General features: G+C 43.2%; 1 protein-coding gene across 1 annotated transcript in view; it reads left to right on the top strand.

Moving 5' to 3' along the window:
- Positions 1-530: 530 nt before the first annotated feature.
- Positions 531-21,901, top strand: part of Ankfn1 (ankyrin repeat and fibronectin type III domain containing 1) — a 150,938-nt gene continuing 129,567 nt past the window's right edge. Inside the window, exons 1-3 of the mRNA XM_052195564.1 lie at positions 531-658; positions 12,671-12,872; positions 15,925-16,135. Of these exons, the coding sequence (XP_052051524.1) occupies positions 12,687-12,872; positions 15,925-16,135 (397 nt within the window). The 5' untranslated portion in view covers positions 531-658; positions 12,671-12,686. The remainder of the gene's footprint in view (positions 659-12,670; positions 12,873-15,924; positions 16,136-21,901) is intronic.

Here is a 21,901-nt window from a genome sequence, read left to right on the forward strand (position 1 = left end):
CTGCCACCTGTGTGCTGCTGAAGCCCGGCAGCTGTGGGAGCACATCTTTGAAGGAGCTCTTGAGTCACAGGTGATAACTCTTCCCCTCCACTAATGTGGTACAGAGCTCGCTGGCTGCCTCACTGTCCCTTTGTGAACCTGTGAGTGACAGTTGATTTTGATTCAGTCTTGTGTGCCCCGACGCTTGTTGTTCCCGAGTGCCATTCTGAATGGTCCTTGCAGGTATGATAGGCTAAACACACACTGAAGTTATGGCCCCCTTTTATCTCTCTCTCTCACACACACACACACACACACACACACACACGATTGAGAAAACCAGCCTCCCCCCTCCCCCCCTGCCCCCCCCCCCCCCCCGCTGCAGTCCTGAGAATATACCTAGACTCTAAGCCACGCTGTCTCCCTCTCCCCTCCTCTCCCCATGCATCGTTCCTGCTTTTATTTCGCTTTGGAAGAAGCTTAGTGATCATGGACTTCGGCTCTTGCCTGGAGTGATCCTGTTCGCATTTTATTCTTTGCACAGAATAGGAAGGAGGTTCGCTTGCTTTGCGCAGAGGCTGAGCTACAGGAGAAAGCAGAGCCAATGTGATTTATTGAATGAAAGCACTGGACACTTACCAGCAACTTGTTCCTCTGCTGCCTCGAAGAGATTACGCTGGTAAGTCAAATTGATTGTTTTTCTTTCTCCATATATAAATGTGGGGCTTTCTCTGGCATTGATGAGTTTTTAAATGTGCTTGTGTTAGTGTGATTTAAATTGTATATGTGTATGTGTGTGTATATGTTAATGTGTGCATCTTCCAAAGTTCACTGCAGCGGTCCTTGAAGAATGTGTCTAGGCATGTACGTGGTGGTCTGAGAGAGTACATACACTGCCACGTGGACGAGCAAGGATCAGGGTGGGGGAGGCCCATTTCTGACAAGTGGGCTTTCTCCTTGCAGCAAGCTCAGTCGCATGAAGTGCTTGCATAACTGCCTACCATTAGCTATTAAAATAAGTGACCATTTTGTGGTAGAGATCATTTTTCACTCAGGTTTCGGAACATCTCACAAAATACCTGTTGGATCTGGTAAAGTAGGTCCCGCCATGCTGATGATGCAAACCCAGGCTTGCTGCTGCTGCCTTTCACTCTAGCTTGCGGGATAAGCATGTAGAACATGAGATCAAAGCTCTGTCTACCTTGGGCCAGCCTGTCCATAAGCCACAGGAAGACTGGCGGCGAGGATCACAGGATAGTGAGATCCCTGCTAGGGTGACACGGCAGGTGTGCCTTTGAGGTCTTGCTTGACTCTCCATCTTCTCTTTATTCCACTAAGATTGACAGAGAGGCTTCAAAGTGGGGCTCTGTAAGTGTCTGGTTGCCTGTGTTAGTTATTGGTATGTCCATGACCACAAGGAGTACCACTGATATTTAAAGATGAGTCGGTTGTCCTACTGGCTTCTGAGAACCCCCATATCTACTTGTCTTCCCCGTGTCCCAAACAAGATATGAGCTGACCTCTGCAGGGGTGGGTGGGGAAGGGGGCAGAGCTATTGCTATGGCTTTTCCTACTGTCTTTAGCTGGTCCCCTTAGTCTTGTTTGCCCGGCTGCCCCGAGGCTTTATGAGAGCCTCAATCCATCTCTGGTGAGTTAGGGGTCCATATAAATGTCATAGAGTTTAAAGTCTCTGGTGCACTCCCTCTGCTGTAGACCCCTGGCCACTCGATGAAGTTGTGGCCTCGGGTGCTGACAAAGACGGATGATGTTAGAACAGAGAACAGCAGGATTCTTCAAATAAAAACCAAAGTCAGGAAATCTGAGAGATGGGTGAGGCCCCTTCTAGTTGAAAGGATCCCCAGGCCACTACTCTATCACAGAGAAAAGTCTTCCTCCCAAGTGACGGTCACTGTTTCACAAATGATGGCGTGAGCAATCAAAGAGACAGGGTTGCCTACTGGTTAGACAACTTGGTAAGATGACGGGACAGAAGAGTGTGTTTACTAATTCCCACACTCCAGACAATTCCCTTGGGTTCCCTGGATCTCCGTCTCTCTATTTCCCCCATTCCTGGCTATTTTGAAGTAGACATGCTAAGCTTGGCTAGCATAGCCACAAGACACTGCTTTCAGCTCTGTCCACAGTGCTCTTGTTCATACACTCAAACCATCAGAGACCCTTAGGGCATGCATGTGAGGGCCAGGGGATTGTGTCTTTTTCCTCCTCTAAGGGATACAGAGGATCTGGTAAGAAGCTTAGCTGCATTTAGTTAAAGAGAGAACGGAGCCAAAAAGTTAAACATGAAGAAACTCAAATTTAAATAAATAGGGCATTTCTTCAAGATTTTTTTTTTCAGTTAGCAGTAACTGATTTTCTATACACATGATTCCAAAATCTGAAGTCTTAAGTTTTTAAAAAGACATATGCAGGTGTTTTATGGTGGGAGGAGGGCAGGTGTGGGTAGAATCCATGGATAGAACTCACAACTTTCAGATGTTTGGTTTTACAGTGTTACCATCTATAAAGGCACCATAGTGTGAGGAGTTCTAGAAGGCTATTCTAGCCCCCATCAAACTGTCTCACCCCCATAAACTATTAATACCTCTTGTATTAAGGTAAGTGAAGTTATTTCCTTGGCGATTGTGGACTATTAGGTATTTCTGTCTTTTAGAAAACACATTCTCAGAAGGAGTAACTCATTAGCCATTGGTCCCTTCCCATATGTGAGTGTATTATTTTAACCTCAAGGGTGTCCAACTGATGAATGATTATCATATCAATTATTCTGATTTCTATTGGCCTCACTCCAACCTTCATGAATTTCCTTCAGATTTACCCTGCTCTTGATCAGAAAAGTAATGCTTCGGTCATGTTTACCTTCTTTCTATGGAATCCTTGAAGATATCCTCTTGATCAGTGGTTCTCAACCTTTTTAATGCTGTGACCCTGTATTATAGTTCCTCATGTTGTGGTGAAACCCAACCATAAAATTATTTTATTGTTATTTCACAATTGTAATTTTGCTACTGTTATGAGTCACACGTCTGATATTCAGACTCTCTGATATTCGACCCACAGGTTGAATACCACTAGGTTCAAAGTCACTTGGAGAAGAACAGATTTTCTTCCCCTCTGTGAAATCCACATTTTGGCACAGGTGGAGAATTAATATTTGCTAGGGACACACTTTGTATTTGTCAGGACATTCTAAAGATGAATGTTGGAGATGTATTTCATGTTACAGAAATCTTTGCCTTAAAAGGGGCAAGGGGGGGAGATCATCAAAAAATATCCCACAGTGTTCTCTCTTGGAGTTTTTCCTTTCTCTCTCTCTCTCTCTCTCTCTCTCTCTCTCTCTCTCTCTCTCTCTCTCTCTCTTTCTCTCTTGTTTTTTAGTTCATTCCTTAATTTTTTCATGTCTTTGTGTGTGGCCCACTTAGATATGCGTGGGTAGAGGTTGCATTTAATTGTGCTTGTATTCACTCGTGTCCACACCACTGAGGAACATGACTCCACTTCCCTGAGCAACCATTAACCATTAAGATACCTCAGGTATAGAGAGATACCTCAGGTATAGAGAGATACCTCAGGTATAGAGAGATACCTCAGGTATAGAGAGATAGATACCTCATGTATAGAGAGATACCTCAGGTATAGAGAGATACCTCATGTATAGAGAGATACCTCAGGTATAGAGAGATACCTCAGGTATAGAGAGATACCTCAGGTATAGAGAGATACCTCAGGTATAGAGAGATACCTCGGGTATAATATCTTCTCCATGATAGAGAGTCAATGGATCCCGTCATAAGCAAGCAGCCACTGCTCCTGGGAGTTTATACGTACAAGAACCTGTCAAGGACAGAAGACAGCTTCTCCTGCCACCCTTTCCCACCTTCTGGATCTTACATTACTCCCCATCCATTATGTATGCCTTGGGGAAAGCAAATGTCCTATTTGGGGTGGACTCACTCAGTCTCCACCCCTCCTCAGTCATAAGGATTCTCTATGTTAATCACCGCCCACTTCAAGCCAGAGCTGTCCTGACCAAGGCTGAGAGCTGCCCTAGCTGTATTCCTGAGAGGATGTACAGGAAATAGCAGGCCATTGGACACCATGTTCACATAGCAAAGTAATAACAATAGGTTCCCCACTATGGTTTGGGACCTCCACAGCCATAGGCTCTTGAACAGATTCACAGCACCGGCATGCATTCATTCTTCTTGTGTAGTGGCTTTAAAATTCTAACCAGAAGGCAGTTGGTGACTCCTACAGTCATGAGCTCTCTGGCTTTTTTTTTTTCAAGAGATTCATATATGAATCCAATACTCCCACACCCCTTCCTTTTGCAAATAACCTTCTAGCTACCACCAAATGCAAATCTCAGCCTTTGAAGAATGTGTGTTTTTACTTTTAATTGGGATGTACTAATAGTACACAGGTATTAATTGCACTGTGAAATTCATGTGTGTGTAGGTAATGTGAATGATCACATTGGGGCAACTGATGCATCCGTCACTTAAGGGTGTCTGGTGTTCCTTGCTACATAGCTTAATGTATTTGCTCCTTATTGAGTGTGTCAGATCCTGAATGTCCCAGCCCTGCTACCTCTCCAGGCTAAGGTTCATGTACACAGCACCTGATGAAATGCACCTCTGCACATGTCAAAGTCGGGAGGCTTCCATTCCCTGCCTCCAGCATGTTCTACAGCCCATAGGCACATATTTTCCTACCTCTACATCCTAACTTGAGCTTGTGTCCCTAGAGTTTCATTTCCACTCTTGCTAACTAGTTAGCATTTGTCATTCAAACTTATTTTCATGTCACCTTCTCAGACCCATTTTCCAGTCCCTCTTTTTCTATTGTCACTTCCTGTTGCTCACAATGTCACCCATTCACTTCTCTGTTACACTTCTCTGTCTTAGGCCTTTTAAGGGAAATATTTAGAGGTTACGAGGTCAGATACTGTACCATGTGGCTTGCGTTCGAATCTGCCCTTTAACAGAGCCTTGATGCATTGCTACTACAATATAATAATAGCTCTGCCTTCAAATGGCTACTATGTCCCTTCCAACTAACTGAAGATGATGGAATCCTAACTCTACAGTCAACAGTGTTAAGATATGCAGTGCTCTCCTAGCTGGGCTTAGTGTTTCTCTAAGAGACCTTGGAGAGCCGGCTTGACCATGCAACTACAAGGACACAGAAAGAAGGCTGTGTGTATGAACCAGAGAACAGGGACATTGAATCTTCACGCACCTTGGTCTCGGCTTTCCCAGCCTCTAGAACTGTGAGAAATAAGTTCCAGTTGCTTATAAGACACTCAGTCGACTAATTTGTGAGTCATGCACTCAGCAGCACGAATGGTCTGAGACGCACATGATTCTACTGCCCAACTCTAAGTGTTGCAGAGTCTATGCTGTCATTCAGCTGGCCCATTATTTCATAGCCGTGTGTTCGTCTCACTGTCTTTCCTTCTAAGCTGTGAACACTCTTGGAAGCAGCTCAAGTAACCACTTTAACTTGTGTAGGACTTCCCCTGTGTTTGTGTTGAAAATCTTGCACACAGGGCTTCTGTAATCCCAGAAAATCTGAGAGTTCGTGACTGTGGAAGATCAAATCTACGTTCTTGTGAGTTCCCAGAGCCACTCACAGGAAGCCTAGGCCGCAGTTAGGTATCTGCACGTAGATTTTGAACTGCAGAGTTGCCATTAATTACTGATTGGCCTTCTTCCCCATAAGCACATTCTCCAAAACTAAATGTCAGGGCCAGCAATATGGATCAGCAATATGGATCAATATGACTCTACAGTCAACAGTGTTAAGATATGCAGTGCTCTCCTAGCTGGGCTTAGTGTTTCTCTAAGAGACCTCGGAGAGCCGGCTTGACCATGGTCCCACTAAAGGAAGGGACCTTCCCAAAAGTTGTCACTGACCTCCACATATATGCTATGCCATGAGCACATGTCCACTGCATGTACAAGCATGAGTGTACCCCCCCACACACACAAATATAATTTTTATTGATATATTTTTATTTACATTGCAAATGATTTCCCCTTTCAAATATAATTTTAAAAATGTTTATAAGAACTTAAAAATCAGTGTTCCTCATGAGTCACAACTGACATTTCATATATATATTTCATTTCAAAGGGCACAGAGACTATAAAGGTAGCTCCCACTGTTATATGTCAATGCTGTAATAGAGTTGGCCACCCCTTAGCAATCAAAGGCACACCTGTCATGTTAACTGCGGGTGGAGAATAGAAGGGGTCAAACTTTCTTCAGTCTGATGACAGGTAGGTTAAAGTCAGAAGGTCCTCCAATTCACATCATAGCCTAAAGAACAATATTTCCTGGTCAAAAATGTCCCCTTTGCTGAGCACATCTGTCCCCTCAGCTATTGGGAATGACTAAAGCTCCAGTTTCTAATATGCTGTGTCTCAAAACCACTTCTCATCCAGGCTGGCTCAGACTGCATCCAAAAGTACAGTGGCATTGAAAACTTTCCACAACCGAGCTCCAATGCAGCCATAACCAGGACAAGAAGTCTTGACTTTGGAATGAAGGTCAAGCACAGAGAAGCTGCCAGGCAGCCAGGCTAAGCCACCTTAGCAACAATGGTAGTGGAACTGTTAGAAGCACTGGCTTTGGGTGTCAGAGGGCACAGACTTTGGGGGTCAGAGTTTACATCTTTCTGCTTGATTTTCTGGTTATAAGGTCCTGGATAAATTACCTAGCCTCTCTGGGACTCGGTTTCCTTGTTTGTAAAATGAAGAAACCCTTTATTCAGTCTTCTAGCTAAACTCAAGTATAAAATGATAAAGTATAAAGATAAAATGATGGTACTTGTATCTGGACCTGGTTGTTAATATATTTTATCTCCATCTACGAAAGCACAGCTTGATCACCCCGTTGTATATTGGAAGATAAAATTCATGTCACCAGAGTCAAAGGCAAAAGGGAAACTCATTAGAGACGAGGGAGGGAAAGCAAATGAAGTTGGGCTTGCACGTAGTGTACTCAGCCTCATGAGTAAAATCCTGTGGTGGCTTGGAAAGATGGCTCAGATGTTACAGAGCACAGGCTTGCTCTTCTAGAGGTCTGGGGTTTGATTCCCAGCACCAACGTGGTAGCTCATACTGGCTATAACTTTCAGTTCCACGGGCTCTCATGCCCCCTTCTGAGCTCTGTGGGCACCAAGCATGTGTGTGGTGTGTACATGCAAGCAAAACCCATATTTAAGCACGTGAGGAAATGGGGGCTGCTCTTCTTCAAAGCATTAGACATTGTTGATAAGGAGCTTCCAGGGCAGTCTGTGGCAGGGAAATGGAAATGAATTCTCTATCTCCTGAGGACGTCTCACCTCTTGTTTCTCAGTGGCCTAATTTTGACAGTTCTAGACAGTGTCACTGGGCCAGGGCTGAGGCAGCGACTGTCAGAATGAATGTGATGAAAAAACACACCCAAGGAAGGGTATTTGGCAGAAATTCCTCAGGTATGTAAGGAAGCAGCAGACCCCAAGCTGCAGGTAGCCATGGAGTCTGTCTGCAGATGCTCCTCTCTGCAGGCTGCCTCTTCATTTCAGGCCTGTCACTTTTGCTAGACAGAGTTCATATAAAGCTGTAACATTTCAAACAACACTAGTTTTTGATAAGCCCAATTTGAGGATTATTTTGTGACTTTCACTTTTAGTGTTTCCTCTAAGAAATGTTATTCTGTCCAAATTCAAAGAAAAAGAAATCATCTGTATTTTTGTCTAGAATATTTGCAGTTGTAGCACTTACAGTTAGATCTCTGGATCAGCCAGTACAATGGTTGCTATGCAAACATGAGGAACAAAGTTCCTCAGAATCCATATAAATCCTGTGTGGGCATAGTAGTCCACCTTTATTTCCAGCCCAAAGGGAGGTGGTGACAGAGGGTCCCTGAAGCCACTGGCTGACTGGACTAGCCAAAATATGAACTATAGTTCAGTGGAGAAGTCCCAATCTATCTAATAAGGCAGATCTTGATGGAAGAATACTCTTGTCAACAGCATCAAGCCTACACAAATACACACACACACACACACACACAGGTACACAAACATCACATACCAACACCTACAATAAAAACGATCTATGATTTACTTCAAAGTAGCTTTTTGCACAGGTTGTGAAGCCAGGGTTGGAGGTGTTTAGTTTTGGTTCTTACCCATGGTTATCCCAGTGTTACAGCACTGACAGGTGTTTTCCCTATCTAATTACCTCAGTGCATTTTCCAAAAGCTGTTAACCCTATGTGTTCCGATTATTTGCAGGGCCTTGGTTCTATTTCAGGTATCTGCATTGCTATCCTAACTTCATCATCTTTATCTACATAGTGATTCTAAAACTGACCCTGCAAGCCTTCACCTCTGTGGCTTTATAGCCAGTCTTAGGACCAGGACGTACAAGACAGCTAGTTATCCTTTTTAACATTTTTTCGCCTTCATTAGATCCCTTGCTTTTCTCTACAAATATCACCACAAAAGTACCTTTCAGCTGGTATTTTGATTGGGGTGGCCTTTAGTCATTTAGTGTGATGTTGACTATAATTTCATATTAATTACTATAACCACAGAACCTGACAGAAATGAGAGGTGGGAATTCTATGTCGGCTCATAGACTCTGGGGGCTTCAGTCCATCACACTGGGAATGTTCATGGCAGAGGAAATGAGACACAGAAGTTCCTGGCCTCATGGTAAACTATGGAGCAGAGAGTGAGACAAGAAGTAGAGGCTTGGCGTAACCTTCAAACTTCCACCCGCTAGGATTCACAGACTTCCCAAATAATGTCAGCACCTAGGGAACACATGTTCAAAACGTGATCCTGTGGGGAACATTACAAAAACAACACTTAATCAAGTCTTTATTCATTCTCTCCAGCTGAAGAAGTTCCCTTATATACCTGCAAGTTCTTTTCAGTTCCAATCGTATTCTCTGTATAATAAATCCAATCGCCTTTTGCATCTATCAAAGTGACTGTGCAATGTTTCCTCTTCTCCTTAGCATGAGTTGGTTTATCTGGAAGCATGTGGATATTCTGTCTACACAAGTGTGTTGTTGAGTTCCAGTGAATTTTTCATTTCAGTCATTATAGTTTTCAGTTCCAGGTCTACTCTGTTCTGTTTTGTGATTCAATCTCTTTAATAAAAGTCTTGGTTTAGTGAGATGCCATTTTTGCTAAACCTTTTAGACTTGATTCCCTTTAGCTCTTTAAACACACTCAAAATGGTTGGAGGTTTTGTGCAGTAATGGTAACATTTGGCTTCCTTGGGGACAATGGTGATTGACCTGTTTATCTTCTCATATGTGACATGGGTTTTATTTATGTCTTTCAATTTTCTGCTGAGAGCTAGGCGTTTTAATAATTATACAATTATATAGCAACTGTGAAAACCATATCATCCTGTCTCCCTGGCATTTGTTGTTGTCTAGTAACTTTTTAGACCTTAAATCTATGATAGCTATATTTTTGGACTATACAGCCATTGACATCCCTGCTTAGTTGTAAATGAGTGACAGAAGCAAACCAGAGATGACTCTAATGTCTAGAATCAGGGAGTCTCCATCCTGTATACATTAGGACACACTGCCAACATTCCAAGGTGGTGGCAATTCTACCTTAATCTTCATCTCCTGCTTGCACAGAGCCTCCCAGTTAAAGGTGGGGGGAGGGGAGCAGGAGCCTCTCATAATATTTCTTTCCTACCTGGATCCCGTCTGTAGGCATGAGCATGCTCTGCTAGACTCTCAGTAACATCGCCAGAGCTTTCCAAATCCCTTTGTTTCTAAACTACTCCCGAAGTTGAGAGTGATTTCAAAGACTTGTTTAAAAAATGTCCATGTCCGAAAACAAATTCTCCAGAGGAAGAGGCCCCGTTGCTCTTGGGGTGGGGGGGTGGGGGGGCTGTGAGTCAAACAAAAATGACAAGCATGCTGAGTGGATCTCCTAGGGAACAAGCAGACAGATCAAATAATGATACTTCTAAGGGGTGGAAATGAAATGTTGAAGGACCACCAACCTCATGATCCCTCGCCGGCGCCTTGCAGTCTCATTTATTTCAAGGAGGTTTGATTTTCAAGGCTAACAAAAACTGGGGACAATGGGAATGGAGAATGTAACCAAGCTGGATATGAGTCCTGGATTCAGCTTTCCACCTTAAATAAGCAACCCCTTTTGTCTAATTTTTCAATTTTGTTTTATTTTTAATCTCACGTTCCCCTCCAAGACCTGAGAGTTCTACCTTCTATTTTCATGCTTGTACGCATGACTTTAAAAATGTAAAAACAAAATAACTACATTTGCATTTTTCTATCAAGATTAAAAAAAAAAAGCAAAATACAAAAACTAGCCATAAGGCTATGTTAAAAGCCTGTAAGAAAGATGAATGATGAGTCTAAATCTTGGTGTCTGTGGATTTGCAAAAAAGACTTGGGGTGACTTAATCGTTGCTGCTATTTATTGCTAGGCTGCCATGCAGCAAAAGAGAGCGATTCATTTCTTCACCAGTTTAATCTTCACAACGTTTCACCCAATGTTCTGTTGTCTGATTGCATGTGATAAATAAGGTCAGAGGGTCGAAATAAGGCACCTGAATCCACATACGCTGAAGATAGTGAAGATAGCAATATCACCAGTCAAGCATGAGTCAAAGGTTGTCCCTTTGCAGAAGAGTGAGCATAGCCTTAGGGATAGACAACAGAAATAATCTCTCTCTCTCTCTCTCTCTCTCTCTCTCTCTCTCTCACACACACACACACACACATACACACACACATACACACATACACACACACCTCTCTCTCTCTCTCTCTCTCTCACACACACACACACACACACATACATTTAAAATATCAAGGAATAAAGAAAGCATAAAGATGGAAGAAAGCTTGAAGAGTGGAAACACACTAAGGATAGCCTGGAAGGACGGACAGCTGGGGCTCATGGGGCGGAAGTCAGGAAGGCAGAGAGAGTCATCCTACATTGACAGAAGGGGACAGATGGGAGATGAGCAAGGACAAAGGGGGACATGTGGGTAGGTGTCATCAGTTAGAGGGCAAGTAGCTGGAATTTGATCAAATGACAGAAATTTATTTACGGGACTCCTGGGCATTGTGGGAGATACAAAAGAATGCAGAGTTATTTTTGGGAAGGATAATGATGTAGACAAGACAGATGGCTTGAACTAGGGTGTTAGTGCTGAAGGAGAAGGCTGGAGACAGAAGGCAGAAATAAAGAGGTTAAAGCAATCCTCCCGTGATAGCCTGTGTATGAATCTGGAGCTTTGTGGAAAGAGATATTAAAGAAAACCCTGTAGCTGCTATTGAGTCAAAGATAAAGAATTTGTAGATTGGAGAGGAAAAGTGATAAATCACCTAACTATTCTGCTTCGGCTTTAAGGACAATTAAAATGTTACTAAAGGTATATAAAGCTGCCCTCACAGACAAGGCTGTGTGACACCTGTCTAATATAATCCCATCTACCTAGCGAAGTCTGGGCAGGAACTGTTGAGCATGGCTAAGCCTAAATCGGGCTCGGCCATCTTTATATCTTGGAAGAGTTGCAAGCTAGTTTGAAAAGGCACCTAAGGATGTTTAAATGCCAAGGATATTAAATGATGGTGGTGTTCCATTTGTCAGAGAGAACATCAATCCAGAGAAGTTGGTATTAGCAGCCCAAGTGGAAGATGTCATTCAAAATGCTATAGAAGGTGGGAGTGTTTCGTTTTGTTTCGTTTTTCAGAAAGTTCAGGCACCAATGCCCCAGGGGCTTCAGGGAACAGACCGCACTTTGCACCACAGTGTACAGGCTAGCAATTCTGTTTTTTGCACTTGCCCATCTGATACACATCAGACAGCAGGCAACCACAGACTTTCTAACTTCCAGATATCTGTAACAATACCCAAATTAGCGGTGGATAGATTATGAAATGATATCCTTGACTTCCCAGAAATTGATTTCAGGTGTGACATGACGAGGGTGGGGTGGGGGTTCTAGAGATTTTAGGAGCAGTGGTCAAATATTACTTGAAGAAAGTCAAGAATAGATGGCTCCCACCCAGAGTATCCAAGGGAAGCAGGATCAGTCAATCCTATAGAGCACATTGGGGAGGTTAATCAAGTGGATACAATTGATTGCTACTCTAAGAATGGTTGTGTGTGTGTGTGTGTGTGTGTGTGTGTGTGTGTGGTGTATGTCTCAAGTGGATACAATTGATTGCTACTCTAAGAATGGGAGGGTGGCAGAGAAAAAACTCTGTCTCTCTCTGTCTCTCTCTCTTTCTCTCTCTCTCTCTCTCTCTCACACACACACACACACACATACACACACACACACACATTAGATACAACACTGTAATACTTTTCTAATTGTGTAAGATACCAAGGCTTTACGTTTTTATATGTAAATGGATACTTCATATAATCAATGGGGTTGTCATTTCCTTCTTGCCAGCAGTCAGCTCCTGGGCCAGAGACAAGCTGCTTCCTTTCCCGGGTTTCCATTTTCTCTTCTAAAGCAGGAAGGAGCTGGGGTTGGTGATCTCTGCAGCCCTTCCCAGCTGGATATCACATTTGGAGCTGAGATTTCCAGACGGTCCATGGAGGTGATGGAGTTCTCTGTGGTGTGTAATCGTCATGTACACTCTTTTCCTCTTCCTAGGAACTACTGCTCGAAAATGACCCAGCAAATGCAGAACTTACATCTTTCTCAGTCAAAAAAACACAGTGCTCCGTCATCTCCCAATGCTGCCAAGCGGCTGTACAGGAACCTCTCGGAGAAGCTGAAGGGCAGCCACTCGTCCTTTGATGAGGCCTATTTTAGAACCAGAACAGATCGGCTGAGTCTCAGAAAGACTTCGGTGGTAATAGAACTCTTTCTACTGTCGTGTCAGCTCTATTGTTCAACAATTTAGTGAATGTTTCATTTTTACACACAAAGTCCACTAAGATAGGAAGGAAGCCTGTGTGTGTGTGTGTGTGTGTGTGTGTGTGTGTGTGTGTGTGAGAGAGAGAGAGAGAGAGAGAGAGATTACACTACATTTGGATGAATGGAAGACATTTTCACCCTAAATTTTTTTCTTTCACCACCAGACCAAATAAATTTATATTATTCAAATATAAATATTGGGTCTCCAAAATATTCAGGGGCAGTTTGCTTGCCTAGGATGCATGAGGTCCTGGGTTCAATTCAAGGCCCTAGCAATGCTTGCTCCTGCTCACATACATGAACACACACATGCTCAGTTTGACAAGTATGGAATCTTTCAGATTAAATGGACATTCTGAGAGCACCAGTGCTCATTTAAATAATAGTATTAAAATAATTTATAGGATTCTAATATATATGTTTACACACACACACACACACACACATATATACATACATATACTTTTCAGGGGCATTCAAAATTGAATCCAGGCATAGAATTCTATTTATTATATAATGGAGAGAAGACAGAAAAGAAAAAGCCAGCAAAAGAAAATAGGTAGAAAACCAAACATGTATACCAAAATTTACCAACCACACTCCATGAAATGCAGTATTACATTCACCTTTGGGCTCCCAGGCAGTCAAGGCAGACCAGGAAAGACAATCAGGTATGACACACACACACCCATTATTTCATAATGAAAAGTGTATCAGTCAGGAAAAATGAATATTTTCCTATTGCTAAATTGCCTGCCCTGTAGAGCTGTCATGGCAATGAGGTCATAGCAGGCAGCATACAGAGTATATTACAAATGCTGTCAGTAGTTTTCTGCCCTAGCTGTGGGTCAAAAAGGCAGGCACATGAACAACTAGATTACTTTTGCAAGGAGGTAAGGGCTACATTTGAGATTAAAGCGCAGAGGAAGGCCTGACCTTCCCAGATAGAAGCAAAATTAGAGCTTGCATGAGGAAATCACTTAATTGGAATAATAAATCTGGCAGACGAGAAATTGGAGACACTAAGAATCATAAATAAACGCACGCTGGAGACAGGGCAACGTTTTGATTTTGGACGGTTTCTTATTTCACACCCATCTTCTGGGGGCTTAGCCTGGTGAGCATCAGCAGCCCTTTGGTTTGGTAGGCTGTCAAAAAGCCACCTTTCTATGCTGTACAGTGTCCTACAGCAAGAGAACAGCATACCACAACAGCCTTCTCCTCTGGGACCCTATCATCAAAACAAGCATCTGCATAATCGTCTTGTATTTTTCCCCAGGTTCCTCTGCCTGGTCTGTGCTTAGCCCAAGCTGACTCGCAAGCCTTGCATAGGGAAAATCAATTTTTGATGAGACTAAAAATAAAGTCTTCCTGCCTAAACATTTGGTCACTGACGATCTTCCACATATTAATCAGATCCCAGCACTAGATCAAGGCCAATAGCATTCCAACATCTCTAAAGACAAAGCAATTCTTAGAAAAATAACACATAAACATTGAAGTAGGATGTCTCCATCTTCCCTGGAAAGCTACCAAAAAAAAAAAAAAAAAAAAAAAAGGATTTGTGAATATCCCAGAGATCTTTTTTGTTTATTCTTAATCTTTAAGAAAAAATTTCCAAAAGTCATATTGTCCATAGTTTTTTATTTCTATAAGTGATTTGTATTTTATAAATATTCAATTCCTGGTCCTCTTAAACAATTAGCCACTTGCCACTGTAGCTCTCCTGGGAAAACCACTTCAACCTCTCCCCTCAGCTTAAAAATGTATGTAATAGTCAGGAGTCTGAGCCAAGAAAGGGTGGGATTGTAGTGGCCAGACTGTGTATTAATGAGTTTTATTGTGAATGTGGCAAAACCTCTTGACAGTGACAGCCTAAGGAAGGAAGGCTTTATCGGGGGTTATGGCTTAGAGTCCATGGCTGCGTGGCCTCATGCACTGAGCAGAAAGACCTTCAGGACAGGAATGTATGGAAAAGGCTCCTCTTTAGTCCTTGGTGGATGAGAAGCAGAAGGGTATACAGGGAGAGACCTAAGCAAGACAGAGGCCCAGGGACCAATGGCATGCTCCCAGTGACCTGCTTCCTCCAGCTAGCCTTCATCTCCATCCCTTCACCGCTTCCCAATAAAGCTACCCCATTAAAAAAAAATTTAATCCATCGACTAGATCAGAACCCTTACAATCTAATTGTCTGTAGAAACACCTTGAAAGATACATCCAGAGGTACTGTTCAGTGATCATCTGAGCATTTCTTAGCCCAGTGAAAACTAATGCTAGGAATTAATTGAACTAAACTAGACCCACAAATATAGGCTGCATGAATCTACAGGCAATGTAGGGAATTGGCAAGCAATGTCTATATTTTAGGAAGATTACTCTCCTAATAGTATAGAGTCTGGGCTGATGAGACCCAAACTAGCTATTAAGATAAGGGATAATAACACCTGAGGATGGAGAAGGAGGAAAAGAATTGGGAGAAACAATCAAAGTGAACTATGAATACAAAGTAGACATAATCAAAACCACCTGTCCCCACATTATCTATGCCTGTGTTCCTCTGGCTGCACCCTGCAGCTCTTTACCCCAAAGGTAAAGAAATTCAATAAAATGCACATTAACATGATTATAGACTCTGAGAGGTGCTACAGTAAACAAAGGGATAAGTTGGATTAATCCAGTATTTAAGAACATTTCTTAATAACCTAGCAAACAGTCTTCCTTAAACAGCAGACTGGCTACGGGGAGTTGATTTTCTCATCAATTTAAAGACCAGGCCACACAACACAATACTGTATCATCCTGTCACATTCAATGTGTCTGTTAGAAATCATGAATGGACTGGCCAACAGAGTGCTGGCTTTGAAGGCCAAGTGATAAGCGATAGTTCTATAACCACCCACTTGTGTTTGTGCCACCCTTGAGACAATCTTCAAAGTCCCGAGATTCCGGCAGGGACATCATGCCAGCCTGTTTTCTTTCATCTTCAGAACTTCCAGGGCAATGAAGCCATGTTCGAGGCAGTTGAACAGCAGGACCTGGATGCTGTGCAACTCCTCCTCTACCAGTATACACCGGAAGAATTAGATCTGAACACACCGAACAGTGAAGGGCTTACACCCCTGGACATTGCCATCATGACCAACAACGTACCCATTGCGAGGATCCTTCTGCGGACAGGGGCCAGAGAGAGTCCACACTGTGAGTAGACCCAATGTGAAAGCCCATGTCTTCCATCAGACCTTTGTTCAATGTCACCAAAGTAACCGAACAGGAATGGTTGACTAAGCACAGACCCTAAGCACAGCAAAAATCAATTAGTGTTTATCAGTCTACGCACTTAATTGTTCTCTAATGAAAATACAATGAATGGTACTGAAAGGGAGCCTCTCACTTCCTTGGGAATTTAACCTAAGTTTTTAGGTATATGACACCTTTGGAGGATGATACAGAACTGGGAAGTATTTATAGGAAGCAAATGTACAACTGTCTGTGTCTCTGCATCCACAGTAAGTACTGTGGGCTCTATTTAGACACCCAACAGATACCTAGTGCACACTGTCCAGAGTCTGACATCCCATACGATATAGGAAAGGAGTTGTGGGGTTCTTTGTGGGAAGAACCAATGGGAAGTACAAGGCCTGAGATGGTCAGAAAGGAAGCTGAGTTACTTGGAGAGAGCAAGTAAGAGAGGTGATAGTGGGATGAAGTCACCAGGACCAGTCAGTATAGGGCCTGTGAAGGTGTTTTCCTCTAAAGACTGACTGTGACTGGGAGGCAGTTGTGTGGTCTCTTTTACTTTGGAAGACCACTGTGATGCTCTATGAAAAATGAACAGAGGAGGCAGTTGTAGAGTTGGGACAATGGCTCAAGGGACTACTTTAATGAATGGTCCATGGAACTGGTGCCAGTTACTGGGACTAGCATAACAGTAATGTTGACCAGAGATAGATATCAGGCAGATGAGAGACAGACAGATAATGCAGATGGCTAGATGGGTAGTTGATGATAGCAGATAAGTAGATAGAAGATTATTAGGAGATAGATATATAGATACAGAGGATAGATGATTGGCAGATGGTAGAACTGATAGATGATTGGTAAGTGATATAGAGTAGGTGGCAGAGATAATAGGTTGTTTGTAGATTGAAAGGTAACATACAGAGACAGAATTCACATACCATAAAATTCACACATTTAAAGAATGTAATGTTCTTTCATAATGCAGAGTCAGGTAACCACTGCCACAATGAGTTTTATAACTTCTTCATCACCTTTTAAAATCCCACACACTGACTTCTTACTTTTAGACTTCCTCAACACCTCAACCCCAGGGGAAATCAACACCCATTACGTTGCTGTTGTTGTTGTTATTGTTGTTGTTGTTATTGCTGTTGCTGCTACTGTTGTTTTCACCAATTTCCCCCTTATAAGCTTCTCACGCAATGGAATCATATACATTGTCGCTAGATGTTATTGCAAGTACTTTACAGTGAGGAAACCCTTACTCCTCATCATCATGAGATCAGAGCTTACATTCTGCTTTGTGCAAACTCTCTGATCCAATGACCACAGTGGCTCAGTGCCATCTTTTTTTAGTTTCCCTAGACAACTTACCAAACTGTAAGTTTTGCTCACACTGATTTGCTTATTTCTAAGTGGTGGGCCCCAGAAGACTGGAAGATCAGAGGAAGCTAATACATGATTAGAAGTCACACATCTCAGCTGCCAGATCTCAGAAACCACCACCACCCAAAGAGTAGGTATCGAGACAGACACTCATATCAGGACACTATTTCAAAAACTCTAAACTTGCTAAGCTCATGTCAAAGAGTATGAAAAATAGAGGTTCTTCAGTAGGCCACTCCTCAGCAAAATTTAAAGATTCAGATGAAGGACAAAAAGAAGGAGGAGACAGAAGAAAAGGAGGAGGAACAGCTAAGGCTGAGTGGGATCTCTACTGCCTTCTGATTCATTTGTGATCATGTCTGTCCTCAAGAATCAAAGAGATGGAGGTTGGGCATGGGGAGAGAATTAGACGGTTTGGACACAGAGTACAGAGTAAAGAACAAGGAGACTATTCATGTGGATGTTACCACTTCTTGTGCCCTAGGCTGGGCGATACATTAGTTCTCATCACTAATCCTGAGACACTGCAGAAGCATGCATTTTCCCTGTGAACTGTAAGACTCCCAATGTACCAAAGCCCTTCCATTTATAATGACGCATCCATAAGAGCACTCATGTACTGGGCTGGGGATCTCTTGTTAACAGAGTATCTACCCACGTAGCATGCGCAAAGCCCTGGCTTTGATCCTCAGCACCTATCAGAGAAACTGAGCATGGTGGCGTGTGCCTGTAATTCTAGCACTTGGGAGGTAGGGAATACAGAAATCAGAAGTTGTTCGTGGTTGTTTTGGGCTAGAAAGCAAGTTCAAGGCAACCTGAGCCATAAGAAAGGAACTCAAGTACCAACTATCTGGCAAACTCAAGTATGCTAAAGATTCTGGATTTTCTTTGCTCTGACTGGGCATGATGACCACATTGTTATGGCAAAGTTGCAAAAGGAGGAACAGTAAGATAAAATGTTTAGGTCTCAGGTTCTCGGGAATAGGCTATCTAAGTTACTCTGGCCACCCAAGAACTCAAAGTGACATCTGAAAACTCAAACATATGCAAAAGGAGAAATGTCAACGCAGTATCCATGAGGTTCTGGCATGCATTACTTTTGTATTTTAATACTAACCTTTCTATGTGAAATTGCTAACTTGGTTTTTTTAAATGACTTATTTGTGATTATGAAAAGGTAAGTGATTGTCTTATTTAGGGTTCCTTCTGCTGTGATAAAAATCTAGATCAAAAGCAACTTGGAGAAGAAAGAGTTTATTTCAGAACCACATTGTAGTCCATTATTGAAGGAAACCAGGGCAGAAACTCAAGGCAGGAACCTAGGGCAAGAACTGAAGTAGAAGCTATGGAGGAGCACTGCTTACGTGCTTGTTCCTCACGGCTTGCTCAGCCTGCTTTCTTATAGCAGCCAGGACCACCAGCCCAGGAATGACACCACCCACAGTGAGCTAGACCCTCCTACATCCATCACCAATCAAGAAAATGTCCCACCAGCCAATATGATGGGAACATTTCTCAACTGAGACTCCCTCTTCCCAAATGGCTCCAACCTGTGTCAAGTCCACATTAAACCAGCAAGCACACTGACCCAAGACCACACAATCAACAAACAGATGTCAGTAACACAAACCCAAATCCACTGGATGCTAATCTCAGGATCCTTCTATACAGACTGACTGTCTTTCTGAATAACCAACATGGAATGCTGTGATCAGTGGGCTCCTGCATCTTTTCTTTTAAGCCATTTGCCAAAATCCTGTGGCGCATTTATTTGTTCCATTCTGTGCACTAGGGAGCCATTTGTGTTGGGTAGAGGCAGGACAGAAGAACACAGTGTTTGCAGGAATTTTAAATTCACTTTCTAAATCAAGTACAAAAGAAGTAAGAGTGCTTCTGGTCCAGGCGTATGAGCTTTCCCAGGAGGAAAGGCTGCAGCCTGCTGTCTATAACCAGAGGCAAACACCTGCTGCAAAGTACTCCCATGCTGGAAAGGCATGACTTAAGGGAAGAAAAATCACAACAAAGTCTTAAATTCTTAGGATGCTTTACATAGGCAAAAAAAATGCTATTGCTGGCTGAAGAGATGGCTCATTCAGTAAAATGTATCAGAGCCTGGGTTTGATTCCAAGAACTCACAAAACGAAGCCAGGTGCAACATTATAGGCTTACAGGCTCAGCACCAGGAGGAGGCATGGACAGGCGGGTCCCTGGGGCTCACTGGCAGCCAGCCTAGACTGTTCGATGCACTCCAGGCCAATGAGACACAGTTTCTCAAAAATATAAGGTGGAAACCACCCAAAGAATGAAACCCAAGGTTACTGGCCCACCACCACACACACACAAAGACATACACACACACACACACACACACACACACACACACACACACACACACTTACTTCCATACACCCTCACTCACACAAACAGGCACATATTCATACACACACACACACTCACACACACACTCACACACACACTCACACATACACTAAATGCTTTTGCTGACATCAGCTCACTTGATGTCACATTTGATCCTCACCACTGACTTGAAAGGCAGGAGATATTTCTCTCATCTGACTGTGAAGAAACTAGAAACAAGAAAAGTCAAGCCATTTGCCTAGTATGGCCCTGCTAGTGGGGTAGAGAGGCAGGATCTGAACCTAGACTTAAGTGTTACAATGTCACAGTCTCAGCACAGACTCAGCCTCTTCCCTCCCTGGCCCTACTTCCACTCTTCTAGTGATCCCCCACTATGTCAAAGCAGAATATCAGGTCTCTGATACAGTTAATTTCCTTTCTTCCCTTCCTCTGAGCATTGTTCTCAAAGTTATACCCTTTTATCTTTGCCAGCTAACATGATTCAGAAGAAATTCTTCTGTGGTTTGCCCCATTTCTTAGAAGGAACCACAACCTAGTTGTATTTAGTATTTATCTCTACAGCCATGGACTCTGAATTGCAGAGCTGGTTGTGTTGTGTTTTATAAAAAGCCAAGGATGCTGAGGCATCCCTCCCCACCCCTCCAGGTACCAGCCATATAACTATTTAGGGGCATGGGAAGGGGAGTTGAGAAGGGGGTAGAGGCAGAGAAAGAGAGAGAACAGAGAAGGACAGAGAGAGGGAGGGAGGAGAGGAAGAGGAGAGAGGAGGGGAGGGGAGGGGACAGGGGAGGGGAGAAGAGGGGAGGGGAGAAGAGGGGAGGGGAGAAGAGGGGAGGGGAGAAGAGGGGAGGGGAGGGGAGGAGAGGAGAGGAGAGGAGAGGAGAGGAGAGGAGAGGAGAGGAGAGGAGAGGAGAGGAGAGGAGAGGAGAGGAGAGGAGAGGAGAGGAGAGGAGAGGAGAGGAGAGGAGAGGAGAGGCCAGCCAGGAACTCATGGAGAGAGGGGGAGGGGAGGGGGATGGGAAAGAGGGAGAAAAGGATCAGGGAGAGCAAAAGGAATCCGAGAGAGAAAAGGGGCAGAGCAAGGAGGCACCAAACAGTTCCTTTTATACCAAGTCAGGCCTACCTGGCTGTTACCAGGTAACTGTTGGGTGGAGTATAGAAGGAATGCCAACAGGATGAGGATGTTTCTTACTAGCATTGTTTGACACTCAATCGTGTCCTTCTCCGGATGTATATAGGTGAAGTCCCCGAAGCTGTAATTCAAAATTACAGACTCCCCAGCCTAACCGGGAGATGCATCCACTATCTTTATTCAGCAATTAGTTTATGTCCCTCCTTCCTTGAATCAAGTGGAGCAAAGTAAAGTAGCCTACCGTTAGCACATGTTCAAGACCCCAGTCCAAGCTGAAAACTGAGGTGCAGCACCTATGTGTTTACATCTGTCATTATATTTAACGCTCTATGTAATGACAAGGTAATGGCTCCCCTATACACACAATAAGAGACTAATAATAGCACTAGTGATAAAATAGTAACAATTTGCTATTATTACCTTCTCATCCTGGGAAACATCATTAAGTCAAATAAAGGTTATTTTTAAACCCAAGTACCTCATTGTCATGAGAGTCAGTCTGAGTCTTGGAGATGGCTACTTCATGAGTAATGGGTGGAGAACAGGCGCAGCATGGATACCATGGAAAAAGAGATGATTCACCCCCCCTCCGGGTGGTATGAAGAGGACAGCACCAGATTTGATCCCACCACCCAGAAGAATATGCATTTAAAGCCGTATGAACTGTTTATTGAGGGGACTTTTTCATAGAACACGTTTGGCCCAGAGTTACCAAGTGAAACTCAGCTAACCCCAGGGAACTACCACAATGCTCACTTCCGCTGAGGAAAACACTGACTGCTAACTGAAGGGCCGTCTCACGTTTCCCTACAAGCTTGGAAGACACT

The sequence above is a fragment of the Apodemus sylvaticus genome, chromosome 10 (assembly GCF_947179515.1).
Source record: "Apodemus sylvaticus chromosome 10, mApoSyl1.1, whole genome shotgun sequence".
NCBI classification, from domain to species: Eukaryota; Metazoa; Chordata; class Mammalia; order Rodentia; family Muridae; genus Apodemus; species Apodemus sylvaticus.